Below are 14,500 nucleotides of genomic sequence, written 5' to 3'. Positions count from 1 at the left end.
TATGTCCAGTATAATAAAGATGTTCTTTTATCATTCTAAATTGTTTTAGACGGTGGTGTCCTATATAAAAGGGGGCGTGGGTTGGATGGCCGAATTGTTAGCACATGCGTGCTGTATCATAAGGTCTGTCATTGAGTCAACTGGTGTGGTTTCGATTCCCCGGTTGTATGTGACAAGGAGTAGGGTCGCCTGTCCAGTCTGGTGGGGTTTCTCCGGGTCCTCCGGTTTCCTCCCACTGCCAAAGACCACTACGCGCAAGCCAATTATTGAAATAAAATTGAACCATATGTTAGTTCTGAAATGGCCTGGTTTGTGTTGAGTGGGCGTTAAACCCCATTTCTCTCTCTCCCTATATAAAAAGTATTTAAACAAAATGTGTCGGCTATGTGAGCACCGCAAATGAAATGTGACATCAGGTGTTCACAAAACAGCAAGTAAACCCTGCCTTGTGGACAATACCTGTCCTTGAAGCTATTCTACTCAAAATTATGTTCTGAACACGAAGGGTCGAAGCCAGTGAAAATACATTCTTAACTCTTTTAAGTTATCAGCAAGACGATGGCATAACAAGGAAATTTGTGCACGCCACTTCAGGGGTTTTCCTTGACTCAAATGTTTTAACAGCTTCAGTATTCAATAAAGTATAAACTGACATTGGTAGACTATAAATCTATCTTCATATTAACCAATTTACAATTTCCACAAATATCTAATCCATCAAAAACACAGAAATAACACAGCAGACAATACTCCATTTAATGTCATGATTAAAGTCAAACATTTTTGTGAGCTAAAAGTTATGAGATAATTTTTATGCCCATCCATTGACCTCCTTATCATTCACTTTTGGTCCCAGTTGGTCTAATTTGGGCTAATGAAGATGGGCATATGAGGGAAATTTTGCCAGGGCAGCGGCACTATGGCCTACTCTTATATCGAATTCCAACTGCCAAAGGATCTTTTACATGCACACCAATGTATACACGGGTCCTCAGTTTTCCGTCCCATCCGAACGACTAGACAGCTGTCCTTGTCAGGCCCACCATCCTGCACCACTGACAAGGGGAAACCACGCCAGAAAATCCTGATGCACTTGCTCGACCAATGCAGGGATCGAACACGCGATCTCTAGGCTAGCGAACCAGCGTCTTACCCACTTAGCCATCGTGGCTCGGCATCATTAACTGTTATATAAATAAATGTAATATAAATAAATTTCCGATTGGTCCGAATTGGTCTAATTAAATCACATCATAACATCATTAACTGTTACATAAATAAATGTAATATAAATAAATGTAATGAATCCCCATAAAATTAAAATCAAAACACTGAAGTAAAAATTGCATAATACATCAAAACTCATTCATCTATGCTTTTTACTTTTTTCAACATATAATAGAAGCTTTAAAATTAATCTACATACGGTACTTAAAAATAATGTACATACTTAAAAAAAAAAATAATGTATATATTTAATACACTGCCGATATATATATAATAATATTTAACAATTAAATGTAGACTACAATAGACCATTTACAATGAAAAGCACACTCACCGAAAAAAAGCAAAAAAAACCCCAAAAAACACTGAAGATCGCAACGATAGATAATTTGCAGGCTTGGATTCAATCGAATTAAATAGATTCGCATCAAAGAGGTTCAGCGAAACGTAAGTATGGCAACGGCTTGTTTAAAAGAGATAGACGAAACGGCGCTAATCCAAAACGACCAGAACTTATATAACCGTGTAAAGGTAAAACGAACGAAAACAAAACGGCCAAAAATGTGATAAAAATTTAGCTAAATATACGTCAGTGGGTTCTTATTAAATATACATTATGCAAGGGCTAAATCTTCCTATTGCAAGTTTTTCTTTAGAACTTAAATGTTATACAAACTATTAATTAGACATTTATTAACATGAAAAGACAATAATCAACTCTCGATGCCATCGGATGCCTCCGATTTTTAACAGATTTGAATCGGCAACTTCTGCAGACAATAAAACTGTGTAAAGTCAAAACAAACAAAAATGGCAAAAAATCAAAATTTAAAGAAATTGTCTGAAAAATATTAATAGCATTTTGTGGCTTTAAGGAGAGCATGCATGTGCCGATTCGGTAAGATAAAATAAAGTACGTCGTTGGCCTAGCTATTCGACAAAATCAGTGCATGGCGACCTTGAAATAAATTACTCATGGGCTTTTCCGTATCCTGTAATTAATTATTACAGGATAGTCATCTTGTAATAACAAGATAGCTATCTTGTAATTACAAGATAATTAAAAAAAATTTTTTCATTTGATTGACCCTAATGATACATATATGCTTATTGCTAGGGGAATTTGAGTAGTAAAGTAGTCTACAAGATAGAAACATTCCCCGTTCAAATGTTAAAAATACATAGCGAGATTATATTGGGGTTTGTACTGTAACGATCTAACCTACCTAATAATCTAATTAAAATACATGTTATTTTCGTTCCTCTAGAAAAACGCGTTTGATTTGACCTGAATTTTCTGCAACCATGGTTTTGACCGGAAGGGTTGTCTATAAAGTCGACCAAACACGATTTTGACATTATGTAACATTCCCTGTAAAGGAATGTCTACACTGTAGAGCAAGACAAAATTTATCTGCGATGTCACCAATAAGGAAGCGGCGTTAAACCACTTATCGGGAAATAAACGGAATGAAATTTTGGTACCGGTACACTTTTAATTGAATTACCAATTAATGTGACGCAAGAAAAATAAGTACAGCTGAGATGATTGAAAGGCCGAGTACAACAAGACTATTAAATCGATTAACATCCGAAGAGCCGATTTGTTCCCGAACTAAGTGATCTGTACAATTGTTAACTAGGCCTTCCTGGTATTTTTGTTCAACATTTGAAGTTTCATGTTCCGGTTGATTATTTGCGAATTTTTGTTTTTGTTGTTTTTTCCCTTCATCTGTTTTATTACGAAGCCCACCTTGATTTTGAAATTTGACGCCTTCACTATGTGTTGCGAAGATCCCTTTATTAGACGCTCCCGTTGCAATAGTTTTCATTAGTAGAACAGGGTCGTCTATAAGATCCCGCCAAAATATTTTCACGTCTGTTGACGTTTGTTTTAACTGGTCGTCGACATTTCGGTAGAGAGCGATTATGTCATATAACGTATGTTTTTTGCACGTTAAAGATAAGAATTTACTGTAAAAGGACAGTTGATTACATATGTCTGCCAGTTTTTGACACACAGGGCTGCAGTTGGTAAACTGTGTAGAACAATCTTTAGAAGCAGTAAACAAAAAACACGATAATTCTATAGTTCTTTCATCTTGCGATGCTTGGTTTTCGTGGCGATGACGCCTGTTTAATTTACCTGTAAATAAACATACTATTCTAGAACACGTTCGGGTCTGGTTATATCTAGGTTAGGCAATTCTGGAAATGCAGTGGCAATGGTAACATGCTTGTCTCAGGGTAGTCAACATTTAATTGAACCTATTAGTAGAGACATTTCCCCTTTTCCACCCTTCAAAGAGAGAATGTGGTTGTTTTTCACTAATTACAAATTGAGATTTTCATACAGACATTGTGTAATTTGTACGGGCAATCCGTGAATTGTGTAATTAGAAATACATGCCAACACTAGTCTCGATTAACCAACACCCCGTACAACAAACCATGGATGTACGTAAGCCGTTCCATATCATCGAATCGATTGCCAGTCAACAAACAACCGTTTGTTTTAGCGGTTAAACAAAAACTATGTTAAATCTTTAAATGACATGTAATTATTGCGAAATGAATAACAATCTGGAGATTCGGGGTTCAAAGTCGAGACTTTAGTAATCTCATAGATAACACCCACCCACCCCCCTCCCATCTCGCCTCCTATATCTACTGTTACGGGCTACCTGCATATGCCCAAGCATGTAAATATCTAAAGTGATACTTAAATTCCCTTTTGTTTTCTCCAATATATTTTGGGGATATAAAATATGAAATAACGCACCTGTTCTGAGAGTTCTTTTATCTGAAGTACGAACAGAAGAGATGGCGTGTTGCATCCTGCGTGTATATCTGTGGAACAGTTGACCATTGAAGACGTTCGACATTACATAGTTTGTTATTTTTAAGGGATTTTCTGCAAGACTTTCCCATTTTACACCGGTCTTATTATTATTATCAACTATAGGACCTCGCTTTCGAAGAAATGTCACTATTTCTGATATGGTATTTTTCTGACATGTTGCAATAAAGAATTTACGACCAATTGAACATTCACACGCTTTACTGAATTCATCACACACGTGACCACAACCATTCAGTAAGTCGGAACATCTTTGGAGCATGGTAAAAATGGAACAGGCTACTTCAGTAACATCTGAGTTATCACGTGATTTTAAACTGCCTGAAAATAGATCGATATCCCGTTTATACATTTGCACATCATCAACATTCTTAAGCTACTGTAGATGCGAGATAATAACAGCTATCGTTCTAATTGGCTGAATGTTGAAGAGCCTCAATAGGAATGGAAATCTCGTCACCACTCGGTCATTTTGAGACTTACAATATATTATAGTACTTGTCATTCCTGTGGTTACCCGTGCAATGCGAGTACAGAACTCGTCATTTCTGTGGTTATCTGTGCAACGCGAGTTCCATTCGAACGTCCTACGACGTACCACGATATCTCGGGTTAAAATGTGGCTCTGCTCTGGCATGCCGATGATTGTAATTAGCTATTTAGGTAAACACCCAAACCCCTTTTTATACGCCCATATGGACGTATATGTCTACAGGTGGTCACAATTTGTATCTGATGTTGATATAGGCATACATCAGACCGTAATTTCATGGAGTATTGGCTCCTGATTGTACGAAAACATTTTTAGCTTGTGGACACTCTGGAGGTCACAGGGGGGTTGGATGGCTGAATGGTTAGCGTGCGCGCGCTGTATCATAAAGTCTGTCATTGAGTCGACTGGCGTGGTTTCGAATCCCCGGTTGTACGTGACAAGGAGTAGGGTCGCCTGTCCAACCTCGTGGGTTTTCTCCGGGTCCTCCGGTTTCCTCCCACTGCTAAAGACCCCTATGCGCAAGCGAATTATTGAAATAAAATTAAACCATATGTTAGTCCCGAAATGACCTAGTTTGTGTCGAGTGGACGTTAAACCCCATTTCTCTATCTCTCTCTCTCTGGAGGTCACAATGTTTATCTGATTTTGATGAAACTTAAAATGTATGTTTATAACACACTGATCTCAGTTCCTGTCAATATTGACGCATGTCGCACCGTAACCTCTTGTATAATGGCCCATGATTGTACGAAAAATCAATTATTTTTAGCTTCTTCTCTCTGTCCCTCTCTTGCAAAACGTGGTCGTATCTTGTATGGCAACCGCTTGTTATATCTACATAGGACACATTTGTGAGGAATATCAAGCAAATAACATAGATTAGAGGATGCATAATCGAAACGTATCTTAGAAATGAAATGGGGTATAACGTCTTACGTTTTTGTACCAGCCTGGATAATAGTACAATGAATATACGCGATTATTTTCTTCGGTCTACAACTTCCGGATAGGCCTATCGAGTAATCAAAATGGTCGAAACATTCTTTGGTGTTTTACTTTGTAATTCTGTTCATTTTATAGCTGCTTGACGTTACTCTAACGGACTAAATTTTAGCTTTACTGAAATGTGTAGATCACTCCAATCTGAGCCTCAGAAGGAAAACAAACTGATTTGAATTCTTTGAATAGACTGGATCAGGTCGAAGCAACATACGTTGGGAACAAAGTTACCTTATCAGACCACACAGTCACACACTTTACATAACCCTTATAATGTCCGCACACACTACGGTCAAAATAAGATACATAATATATTATGACAACCAATACGATATTCTGCTATATAGTACAGGAGCTATAGCAAAGATTTAATTCACACCTTGAGTAGCCTACGAAGGGTTTTAAAGTCACTGCTGGGAGCAAATTCTTGTGAACGGGAGGATCAGAATTCTGCCTGTCAATTCTGCCTGTTTTGTGAGAGTTAGTATAAGACCATATGCATTGGAGAATGACGACAGAATGGAATCGAGCGTTTAAGACGCGAAAAAATTTCAGATAGCAACGTATAAAATATAATATACTGTGCTTTTAATTTTTGGGGACTGGGCCTGAGGGGAAGGATGGTTATCGCCATGGAACCCCCGTCGCCACGCCACTGACGATTGACATATTTGCATATATATAATCTCATATAATATACTTCCTTCTTATAGCCAACAGAAAAATCAAAATAAGTACAAACCTGTTATATTTCTACTGCATATAACATGATTATTGGTACACAGAAGTAGAATAACCAACTTTGTAAAATAACCCATCGCACTGAAATACAAATAATCCTTAAATAAAGCTAGATCCAAATAATCCAACGTGGATTCTTTACAATTTAGAGTTATTCCAATGCTTGTACAAACCAAACATGCAGGATATTAAATTACTTTATGAATAATGTATGAATATCTGAATGACATATATCGGTTTTCAGTACTTCATATTACAAATAATCTGTATCCCGAAAGTCCCCAAATATGACTCTTTCTTTAGTCATTTGAATGACGGACTTCAAATGACCTATTTTAAAAGTCTTTACCATTAACTTTGACATTTATATTGTCTGTGGTGTTGTGTGCACAACTTTGGATAATGATAATGATTCAGTCTTCGACAAGTGCTGCTTGTTATATAATGTATTTCCGGGACGAAATCTTAGAAAAAATTCTCCCAAACTTCAGAACATTTGAAGTTTAAAAAACCCAAGAAAAGTGACGTACGTACTACGTGGGGTCCCTGGCTGAACATGTCACTGGGACCCCTGCATCAACAGTGAAAAAGAGGGCATGTTCGTCACACTCACACACATGCAATTTGTATGTCAATATGGTAGATTTAAAACTAATTTTGGGACTCCCTTTAATATTGGGGGGTCTTTGGCTGTAGTCTGGTTGGCGAAAGGAGAAGGCCGGAATAAAGGAGGGGGGGCACCCAATCTGATTAAAAAAAAGAGATCCTATTTCGTTTCTTTTTTTATAGTTCAAAATTTCGTTTTACTTGTCTTTACTACACTTGGATCTGGAAGAGTTGTTATATAACCTTTGTTCTTGTTGATGTGAGGGATTAGCCAATGAAACGGCCTGTTACAGGCAACGGAACTATGGGTATCCCACTAAAACATTAACGCTGCTTGGTTAATCAATGTCTGACGTCATAGCGTCAAAAGCAGTTCGCATGACCCCCTACGCGACCTTCCACTACAACGGGGCAGATATTAATGTAGTGGAAGCCATTGAAAGTATAAAAAAAACATGAAACCAAATATAGATCCATATTTTAATCAGACTGGTTAGTCCCCCCCCCCCCGAACCCTTATTCCGACCCTTCTCCTTTCGCCAACCAGAAAGGCTAGGGAAAGAGTCAGACATTTCGGAATATATATTACATAGAAAATGGTATGTTCACTGTTATTATAAATGTGATATATTATATAAATTATAGCCTAAGTGTCAGAATCCCAGGCCATAGATAATGATGTTAAACTCTGGGGTTCGAATTAATTTTATCCTTTCTTGAACATTTTACATCTACAGACAAAACTAGTGTCAAGATATCAAAACAACCCAATTCAATACCTTATTTATATTAGAATCAAATAGATTTTAATTAACGACAATCATTTGTGACACTCGGCCAGACCGATAAATTTAACATGGATTTAATGAAAGTGCTAATTAACCCCGAGTTTTATAACAACCAATGATTTGTCTATAAACTGCGATGTTTTAAAGTAAAGCGGATGTTGATTCTTGACTGATATTTGTACAGTAAACGGAATACTTGATATCACACCCATAATGACAACAGCTACAATTCACACGGTTTAAGGATAATCAAGTAAACGAGCAATCCGAATTAAGATAGCGTATTCAGAACTCTATATAACTGACTGATGTGACGAGTGATAACAGATACACGGCCGAATTTCTGCTCACTAATAATTCCTTCCAAGACCAAAAGTTGTTGTGTGAGACTGTGAGAGGATATCTGACAATTCATAAAAAGAATTAACTGTCACTAGAAAAGAGAACACGAAAGAAAAACAGAAAACGTCCGTGCATTCATTGCCATGTTTTTATAATGTATAGAATGAATATAAACAAGGGAATGTACGGACTATTTCTATTTTTCTCGTGTTCTCTTATCTAATGACATTCAATTACTTTATTGAATTGTCAGGTATCCTCTTACAGTCATATAACAACTTTTGGTCTTGGAAGGAATTATTAGTGAGCAGAAATCCGGCCGTGTATCTGTTATCACTCGTCACATCAGTCAGTTATATAGAGGTATGACTCGTGTTTTCCTTTGGCGTTCGTCACTTCTGATTCATGAAACCCGTATTACTCAGCTATCATAGCAATGATCTCTGTGTTAAAATTATATTTGGAATGTGTTTAACCAGCTCTATCACATATGTGATAATGACTGGCACCAATATTGTCCTTTAGCATAATCATTTTGAAGTATATACAATTTGTTATCGAATGAAATCATACAAAAGTAAATGAAATGAAATGAAATGGAGTTTAACGTCCTACTGTTCTGCTCCTAACCTGGGCTAATGAAGACGGACATACGCCATACAGTGTGCTATGAGGGAAATTTTGCCCGGACAGCGGCACTACGGCCTACTCTTATATCGAATTCCAACTGCCAAGGGATCTTTTACGTGCACGCCAATGTGTACACGGGACCTCGGTTTTTCGTCCCATCCGAACGACTAGACAGCTTTCTTTGTCAGTCCCTCCGTTCTGCATCACTGACAAGGGAGAACCACGCCGGAAAATCTGGATGAACTTTCTCGGCCAATGCAGGGATCGTCATACAAAAGTAACTTCCATTTTGAACTATTGTAAGACGATAATCAGTTTATTACGAAAAATTGGAAGGCTTATTTGGATTCAAAAGAAGTTATGAAATTTGAAAATTTAAATGAATCCCTTGATAAAAAGGGATTCAATAAATCATCTTTTAGGAAAGGTTGCGAAAGATATTTTTGTATCCCAAAAAGCAAGTAGTTGTCTAAGCGGCATCATGTACACTTATATAGAGTCGTACAGTGCTATAAATGCTACAAATCTATAAGTTAATCATCATTTATATCAACATTATCACATTTCCCGTCCATTTTAGGAATTGTCCTAAACCCGCAAGGCTATACCCAACGAGTAACCTATACACTTCTTTACGTTTAAAGATACATTAGTTATGAGTTTTATAACGAGATGGCCATTCTTGTCATAATAATTCCAAAATAGATGCTAAAACAAGAAAATGTTGAAAATTTCAGTCAAATTACTTTGTTCTGAACGGAATTGTTACTGTTGGAAGTTTGGACTAGAAATAGGCATCAATTGTGTCTGCACCGTCTATGAGAATTGGCGATCTTTGATTGACAGACGATAACTCCACCCACATATTCTCGATTATTAAGTAACATGCTCAATGGCTATGGTAGCCTCGCTTGGAAGGCCTTTCATCACCAGTTTCCGGTAGTGACATCAGCGACTAACGGTAAACGTTAGCTTGGTCTGCCATTTATTGATTTAATTTTAAATGGACGACTGTTTAAATCCAAACTGTATCCAAGCCATCTGTGGGTCTACAGAGTTGATTTTGAGCTTGTCGTGTAAATAAAGGTCTAATTAATAATTTCTATAACATCTGAAGCCTAAATAAAGACTTGCAATAGGCAGATTTAGCTCTTGCATAATGTATGTTTAATATCAACCTTATCACATTTCCCGTCAAATTTAGGCATCCCCCACACAAACTCTCACGCACACTACCCCCAACCGCCACAAAGCAAACCATTTGCCCAAGGCCATCCTATATAATATGTTACAGATTCACAGTGCTAGATATTAATGTTTTAGTAATCGATAGGGTGATGCTTGAGACCAATTTCGATCCACGTGGTTTTTGTCCCCAATCACGATAATTTTCGGCATTGCACCCAACCCGCAGAGCTCAAAAGACGCCCGTAGGGGGGACATCTTATACGCTTATGTGGTGAAAGAAATAAATGTTTTGCTAATGATTATCATTGATAACAACATTATCAACTATACCGTCAATTTTAGACATTTACACATTTACAATTTTTATTTTTTAATAAAAGTTACAATTTAATTAGATTTAACAACACGCGTTCACGTCAGTTGTACATTTCGCAAAATTCTACTTTAAAATAGAGTTGAATTATTATAAATCTGTATCAGATGTGACGAGAAATGATTCCTTTTGGCGAGCAAAGAAAAATCACAGTGAAAAATAGGGGGTACGGATTCCAAAATAGCCCTATAACAGAGGTGGGGGAGAGCGGTATTTTCATATTGCAGATAGGGACGAACACAAACGGTGAAGGGCATGTACGATCAGACAGCATTCCTAAAGGAGCTAAATCTCAAGTATCGTGTTAAACTGTGTTCATACGGACACGTAATACGACAGTAATACACAAATTCACGCGTCTAATGACCCAGTTTACACTGAATAATCTCTTTATTACAAACCGGAGTTTCCTAAAATACTCTTCCGTCTCAATAAAGGAAACATTGTTCACTCTATAAAAGGGCATTATAACCCTCACCAAGAAAATAAATGTAGGCCTACTTAATTTTGAATTAAAATTGTGTCTTCAAACTGCACGCAGCGATCCATCTACGTCATACGTCATTATGATCACTGCCGCCATTTAAAACGCCCACGTTGATCATTTTGTACACAAGAGAGTAAAAATAGCCCGAGCACGCACGGGTTTTATGTAAACACGTGTCTTTAGCAAAATGTAAACTTCTGCCAATCCGGTAAAAGCGATATATAATATGTACTAGTGGGTAATATTGCAATAAATTCTTTGCCATTGTAAACTGTCTTTAGAGTTTCAATCTGTTTATCTTTCAAAACAAGGTTAGATACTCCTAAATTTGTATTCGCAAACAAAACCGCCTCTGTGAAATTACCTTTTATGGGCGCCGCCATATTGAATAATTAGAGGACTATTTTGTGATTCGGCTTTGATTAGTTTGATATCTTTCATACACACAGCGGCTAAATAAATATATTTAATTTCATTCAATATGACAATAGAAGAGAAATAAATACTTCTAAAAATTACTAAAAGCATACTCAGTGTTTTCGACTAAAATCGTCGATGTAGGAATTAAAATGTCGGTTAATTAGCTTAGGGTCTGTTCTCAGGCGGAGCTAGCTGTAGACAGGCAGCCTAAGTTTGGGATGTTGTGTCTTATGAATGGATCAAGGTCCGTGAAAAATAAAACAACTACGTTTAATGATTATAATAGCCACTGTGACTAAGTGAGCAAGACGCTAGCTCGCTAACCTGGAGGTGTTGACCGAGAAACTTCAGCGGGATTTCCCGACATGGTCCCCTTGTCAATTTTGATGGACATAGGGCCAAACAAGGACAGCTGTCTAGTCGTTCGAATGGGACGAAAAACCGAGTTCCCGTGTATACATTGGCGTGCACGTAAAAGATCCATTCGATATAAGAGTAGGTCATAGTACCGCTGCCTGGGCAAAATTTCCCCTCATGGCACACTGTATGGCGTAATCCCGTCTTCATTAGCCCAGTCGGAGCAGAACAGTAAGACGTTAAACCCCATTTCTTTTCATCTCATTTTATTTTGGTGGTGGTGTCGGATTAGTCTACAGATCATGTATGAATATTACAAAACAGTCCAATGAAAAGTTTACTGACACTTTACTTAGTATAAAAAAAAAAGAAAAAGAGTACAGCTCATTGCTGTATATCGCCCTCCAACTAATGATAATTTATCACTTTTCTTTGATGAATTTGGTGAACTTCTTGATAAAGTATCAATATCTAAATGTGAGCTCCTTATTGTCAGAGATTTCAACTTTCTTTTCCAGAATTCGAACGATCCTGCAGCTAAACGTTTTATAGAGCTACCACAGGTACATAAACATGTAACCGACAGTATCAACTCATACTCATGGCCACAAAACTAGAGAACGAGAGAGAGAGAGAGAGATGGGTTTAACGTCCACTCGACACAGACTAGGTCATTTTGGGTCTAACATATGGTTCAATTTTATTTCAATAATTCGCTTGTGCGTAAGGGTCTTTAGCTGTGGGAGGAAACCGTGGTACCTGGAGAAAACCCACTAGTGAATAATAATAATAATAATAATATCTTTATTTTCAAAGGTGAAAAATTAGGCTTAGAGCCTGTTTACAATTTTGCCCTTTATAACAAAGAAATGAAAAAGACAGTAATAGAACAAGACACTTAACAAATACTCAAACACAAAACATTCAAATATATATTGATAAGCTAAATAGTGTAACTTTAAAACTAAAAGTAATATGATAGATAATATGTAGTAAGTAGTTGATATATTAAATATAGGCTACAGGTTAAGAAGAAGAAGAAATAACATGCCTAGTGATATTTTTCTTAAATAAATGAAGATTTTTAATATTTTTAAGTGAATATGGGAGAGAATTCCAAAGCACTGTGCCTCTATATTGTAAACTACATTTAAATATTTCATTATTAGGAATAGAATACAAAACTTTGTTACTTGTGTTTAAATGTCCGAATACTCTGGCCACGCCGCATCTTTCTGAGCTTCTTGAATACTACAGACCCACTAGAAATCTGCGATCCTCTACTTATACAACGCTCTTATAATCATTATTATTATGGTTACCGCTCATTCTATGTACATACACCATGGAATAAATTACCCACTGCTACGTTTAAAACTAAAGACATATTTATTTAAAAGGTTTTTTTACCAAGTGACCATTTAATAGGTAGATTATCCAGGGCTATTTCACTTCTAATTACATGTAAGTTTGTCTAAATAACAATTGTTATCTATATATTTTACCAAGTATGCTCTTTGATGTCTTTTTTTATTTTGTAAATGTAATGTTGTCTTGTACTATAATATGTCTTTATAAAGTGCACATGAGCTCATTTATGTGGCAGTTGTGCGCTATGGAAATGTGTAATAATACATGTAGTAATAATAAAAGAGTAGTCAAGTAACGTTAAGTACTCTTCAAACACTACATGACTCATAGATTTATATAAACCACTTTGTGTGTCAATCGTTATTTAAACTTTTACATGTATATTGTTTGTTCATATGAAAGGAACGAAAGGAAGAGAATGGGGTTTTAAGTTGGTTATTTGAATACAATCAATGTGGTCTAAGGTTCATGCTAACATATTTTTTTGTCCCACACCTTTCAAAACACGCTGGGAACGATTAAAATGGGTTCGTCAGTCTGTCTGTATGTCCGTCAATCTTTTGGTGAAATCATAACTTGACATTCCGGTGAATGCATAGCGTAAAATAAGGTTAAATTCTCAGCGCGCCGGCAAAGGGTCTGGAGGCCTCCCCCCAAAAATTTTGAAAATTGAGAGCTTGAAACCGGCATCTGTGGACTATTCTCGTGCAGTTTACATAGGAATTTATTTTGTCGCGAGCAGCATTTTTGGCATGAAAACTCAGCACTAGGAAGATAACACACCACTTTCGTTACGATAATACAGAACTGTAATTCAATTTCTACCATTCTTACATCAAAACTCAAATCCCATGATTTGAACCCTATCATTAACAAGGGTTTTCACAAGGGTACAAAATAAAAATCTGATTATTGTCTTATAAAGTCTCTTTAGGGAGTGAATGTGGAGCCAGGTCGAGATTTTATGGAACATAGGCTGACATAGGCGAAGTATTTCTATTTGGCCCCTCGAAAAACCCCTTTGAACCATGCCTGCTCAAGAGCCTTGGATGCCGGTTTGTCTCTCCGTTCTACTTTCTTCATCCAGTCATGGGCTGCTGGTCGAACATCAAATTAAGACAACGAGGGCATATTGATGCGAATGTTCAGGTATGCGTCCATGGTCTCCTCAGACAAGCTACAGCGATCTTTATCTTTTAGTTGGTTGTATGAGCTTACTAAACGCTCTACATCACATGGATGTGGCTTCGCTGCTACTACACGAGCGATCGCCACGGACACAGGTAGCCAATTTTCATTTACAACAATAATTTTCAATATGTCCTCCAAAGTTTTCAATTTACCCGAACAAGTACCAAGATAGGCAATCACTTCATCATACGCCGACATAAATGATTTCTTACACTGGTCCTATGCTATTGTCTGGTGAGCTCTCTCTATGTCCTCGTTTGATGCTTTGCCGCTGTATAACATTTCAGGCGACAACGTTCTCAGCACGCGAGACAATGGCATGTCGCTTACGCTCTTTTCGACGTTTGCCTACATTGCTTTTTAGGCGGCGGCGGATCGAGCTCCGGTTCCCCATCCATATTTCAATACTTAAAATCGCAGATAACAC

At 37.1% G+C, this 14,500-nt stretch overlaps 1 protein-coding gene across 2 annotated transcripts; it reads right to left on the bottom strand.

Moving 5' to 3' along the window:
* Positions 1 to 739: 739 nt before the first annotated feature.
* LOC126830616 (uncharacterized) lies at positions 740 to 12,885 on the bottom strand. 2 transcript variants are annotated; one of them, XM_050561022.2, is made up of 4 exons: positions 12,705 to 12,885; positions 6,322 to 6,401; positions 4,010 to 4,408; positions 740 to 3,373 (listed from the first exon to the last, which is right to left on the bottom strand). In XM_050561022.2, the coding sequence occupies exons 1-4, from the start codon at positions 12,740 to 12,742 to the stop codon at positions 2,739 to 2,741; spliced, it is 1,152 nt and encodes a 383-aa protein (XP_050416979.1). In that variant the 5' UTR covers positions 12,743 to 12,885; the 3' UTR covers positions 740 to 2,738. The 2 variants fall into 2 exon arrangements, with proteins under 2 accessions (XP_050416979.1, XP_050416980.1); XM_050561023.2 differs by lacking the exon at positions 12,705 to 12,885 and having other exon boundaries at positions 6,322 to 6,487.
* Positions 12,886 to 14,500: the final 1,615 nt, after the last annotated feature.

Source organism: Patella vulgata, chromosome 8 (genome assembly GCF_932274485.2).
Source record: "Patella vulgata chromosome 8, xgPatVulg1.2, whole genome shotgun sequence".
Lineage (NCBI taxonomy): Eukaryota > Metazoa > Mollusca > Gastropoda > Patellidae > Patella > Patella vulgata.
The sequence above is the reverse complement of the archived record's forward strand: the minus strand, read 5'-3'. Positions and strand labels throughout refer to the sequence as shown.